The sequence below is a fragment of the Merops nubicus genome, unplaced genomic scaffold (genome assembly GCF_000691845.1).
Source record: "Merops nubicus isolate BGI_N331 unplaced genomic scaffold, ASM69184v1 scaffold14151, whole genome shotgun sequence".
Lineage (NCBI taxonomy): Eukaryota > Metazoa > Chordata > Aves > Coraciiformes > Meropidae > Merops > Merops nubicus.
In genome coordinates, this window is record NW_008590344.1 from 1 (window position 1) to 3694 (window position 3694).

Sequence of the window (3694 nt, forward strand, 5' to 3'; positions counted from 1 at the left end):
TCACCCTCACTGCTCTTCCCAGCCCTGCATCAAGTGCATGTCCCTCCAGAATCCAGCTCTCTACCCTCCCAGGTGGGTCCAGCTGAGGAGCAGTTACCTGCTCAGCATTCCTCTGGGACTGGAGGTGGGAGTGCAGGCGCCGGATCAGGGGCACCCCATTCCTCGCCTGCCTCTTCAGCAGCCAGTAGTTGTGGAGCCTCTGCATGAACTGGTTCTTCCTCTGGAAGGAGAGGCCACTGCAGATTTTGTTCAGCCTGAAGGAAGCAAAGAGGTGTCACAGAGCCAACTGCAAAGCAATCGTGTCCCTGGTGATACCACCAGCTCTCCTGACAAAGCTTTGTGGTGGTGTGTCAACGCACCCGCTGAATTACACGTGCAACTGTTACAAGCTGGAATCTCCCCACCAGGAAGACATAGGTGCCTACTTTTCACAGTATTTCCCTATTATTAGTGGCAGCTCAGCTGCAGGTTCTCCCCCAGCACTCACCACAGCACAATCCAAGTGTGCAACCACCAATTCAGCTCCAAGCCTTCATTTCAAAACCACTTTCAGTGTCGACCACTTTTCCTGGGGGTCATTTAAGTCTGATGTTATTAAGCTGGAACATGGGAAACTAACTTGACAGGAGTCCAAGAATAATATATCACCTATTTTAACCTTCTCAAACCATTCATTAGATAATAGGTGGTGCCTTATCAGCAGTTTTCTGAAGCTTATCTGTTAAAATACCATCGACACTTCCTAAGGCTCCAGAGGAAAGCTCAGCACTACCTAGTTCTGCAGGAGAGGAAACTGGGAGAAAAAAATCCCCAGCCAAATTCAAAGCTGCTTGCAACACTGACAGGTCTGACATGCTCTGTAATAAAAGGAGGAATTAAGAAACTATGAAATGAGGAGATTAAAAGAAAATGTAACAGCATGTTGACCCCTATCTGCCTGCCAACCTGTAATGCCTGAAGTATTTAAAAACCCCCTTTTAAAATCCCTTCACTGTGAATTCAGCTGCTGGAGGGGTGTTTGCTGTTAGGGACCACCCTGGATCCTGTGTCACACAACAGTCTGGGCTGGCAGAGCAGGGAAAGCACAGTGTGCCAGAGTGTGGAAGAAGGCTGGTCAGGAGGGATTCTGCAGAGCACTCTTTGAACAGGGAGATTGCTGGGTCATGACTCAAGATTCAGGGTTTCCAACATCAACAATGAGAGGGATCAAGTCCTCAAAACAGACCCTGTCCCCTGCACCACTCACCTGTAAGAGGGGATTTGTGCCACTGCCACCATGGGCGCCGACAAACGCCCGTTGGTCACATCACCAGGCTCCTTTTTGATCTTCTGCTTTAATTTCACTCGGTTCTTTTTCAGAGACCCTTTGGGAGGGCCAGAACTGGCTTCCTCCTCACCCTCCTCCTTCACAGGGTGCTCCTGCCCCTCACCAGTAGTGGCCAGAGACCCTTTTTTCACCGTCCCAGGTGGGGAATGACTCCCGCAATAGGCAGTCTTGCGCACGGTGAACGTCGTGCCATTGATGCTGGTCTCCCTCATGGGTTCAATCTTCATGAAGAGACCAGCCCGCTGGGCGCAGGTGACGTGGAAGGCAGTGTAACAGTTCACCTTGTGGCACTGGATGGCAGCTCCCATGCCCTTCTGCTTGCAGATATAGCACGTGAGCTTCCACCGAGCCGGCGGGATGTTGCTGATCCCTTCAATGGGCTCCAGGAACACAGTGTTGGCAAAGCAGACCTCTGGGATCCAGATGGCACAAACCACGTGAGCCCAGCGGCCGTCGCTGGTCTGCTTGAAGGCTCCCCCTTTGTTTGGGCAAAGGACACAATCCACGGGGCGAGAGGGGGACTGCAAGCAGCAGCGGCAAAGCCACTGCCCCTCGGGGATGTAGGGCACGCCGTAGCACTCCTGGTGCACGGCCAGGTTGCAGATATCACAGAAGAGGATGACGTTGCTGTTGTGGCACTCGTCGTCCATGCAGACGCAGCAGAAGGCATCCTCATCGATGAGGGACTGCTGAGCCCCGTTGTTCCTGCTCTCCAGGTACGACTCCTTTTCCAGCCTATCCACCAGCAGCTCGAAAGTGTCCGCGGAAACCGCCCCGTAACCATCGTCCCTCCGCTTCTCGTTGACCATCTCCAGCCAGGCCAGATCCTCCTCGTCCATGTCATACTCCACCTCCACATCAAGGTCCTCGGGAGGCTTCTCAATGTACCGGTAGTAGGCAGCGGGGAGGGGAGCAGCATCTGGCTGGCTGAAGGAGTCCAGCACGCGGAAGTTGGGCTGGGGGAGGTGTAAAGACGTCCCCGGCGCGTGCTTGGAGCAGGACTCCTTCTTCTTGCCTTTGGAAGGCGTTTTCTTCGATTTGGAAGGGAAAAGGGGCTGCTCGCTGTTCTCCTTGTTGCTGTTGCACTCTGTGATGTCCTGGGCAGTCAGCTCGTCCTCGGTGATGATTTTCAGGGGGTCGTAGATGCCGATGCGGTGCAGCCGCCCGTCGATGTCCACCTCCACCATGCGCTGGGCCTGCGCGTACGTCAGCGTCTCCCGCGCCGGCGAGCACTTGAGGCTGTAGGGCGAGGGGGAACGTCTGCCCTCCAGGTTCTGCCGGGGCCTCCTCCGAGGCTTCCTCATCGCTGCGGCCCCGAGAGCCTGTAACGAAAGGGGACAGAGAGAGTGTAAGCCCAGGGGCCGAGCGAGGAGCAGCACACGCTCAGGAACTCGCCGGGAAACAGCCCCCGAAATTCAAACGGTGCTTATCACGGCTGCTCACCCCTCCCACGCCAAGTTCACACAAACCAAGGGGCTCTCCTCTGCTCTTTTGCCTGGGGCTTTTCTTCTGGATCCCCAAGAGCGTGTAAAACGTGCTGGATGTTTCCCAGGTGGAGAGGAAAGCAGTGTTCCTGTCCTAGGAAAGCAGTTCCCCATTTTGTCACTGAACTCCATACGAGCTCCTCCAAGTTTCCCACTTCAGGGCTGCCAACACCACTTCTTCCTTTCCCACACTGCAGATGCAGAAAATCCCTTGATGAAAAATCATCCTCCAGCTTTGCTTTCCCTTCTCTCACAGGTTTTACACCCCTCTCCAGACAGTGTGCACCGAATGCTCCGTGTCCTTCCCGACATGCAGAATGGGTCACAAAAGCCCAAACAGAACCAGAGGAACGCAGTGGGTGCTAGATGTTCATCCCCCCTCCTCCTTGGTGGGATCCATGAGGAAGCCAAGGGGAACGAGCATGGGAACAAGCAGCATGGATCCAGATGGACTTACTAGCTCCAGATCCACGTCAGCCCCTCTGGAGCCACAATCCATGTTCGGGCACCTGAGCTGGTTCTGCACGGAGAGCCCACAGGGATATGAGCAGGAAAGGAGCAGGACCCAGACCTAGCAGCTCCTAGACCACAGCAGTATCTGCTCAGAACCTTAACAAAAAGCCCAAGCCAGCTCTGCCCTCCCAAACTGCTAATCAGCAACCCAGATAATTATTTAAGAGTCGACTCCTGACGTTACGGAGGTGGCCATGGAGGGGGAGTGGAGCAGAAGCCTGGAGCCGGGGAGATGAGCTGGGGGAGGATGGAGACGTGGCAGCAGGAGCCCGGAGATCTCAGGGTGAAGGAGAGAGGCAGCAAAGAGGGAAAGCAGAGAGGAAGCCAAGTGAGTAACGCCAGCGAGAAGGGCAGTGTCAGGGATGGGAAC

General features: G+C 54.9%; 1 protein-coding gene across 1 annotated transcript; it reads right to left on the minus strand.

The window, feature by feature from the left end:
- Nucleotides 1–97: 97 nt before the first annotated feature.
- BRPF3 (bromodomain and PHD finger containing, 3) lies at nucleotides 98–3310 on the minus strand (the record flags this gene model as incomplete). Its single annotated transcript, XM_008949912.1, has 3 exons — nucleotides 3269–3310; nucleotides 1247–2649; nucleotides 98–254 (listed from the first exon to the last, which is right to left on the minus strand). Coding segments are annotated over exons 1-3 (1602 nt in total), but the record flags the coding sequence as incomplete, so codon positions are not given.
- Between the last annotated feature and the right edge of the window lie 384 nt (nucleotides 3311–3694).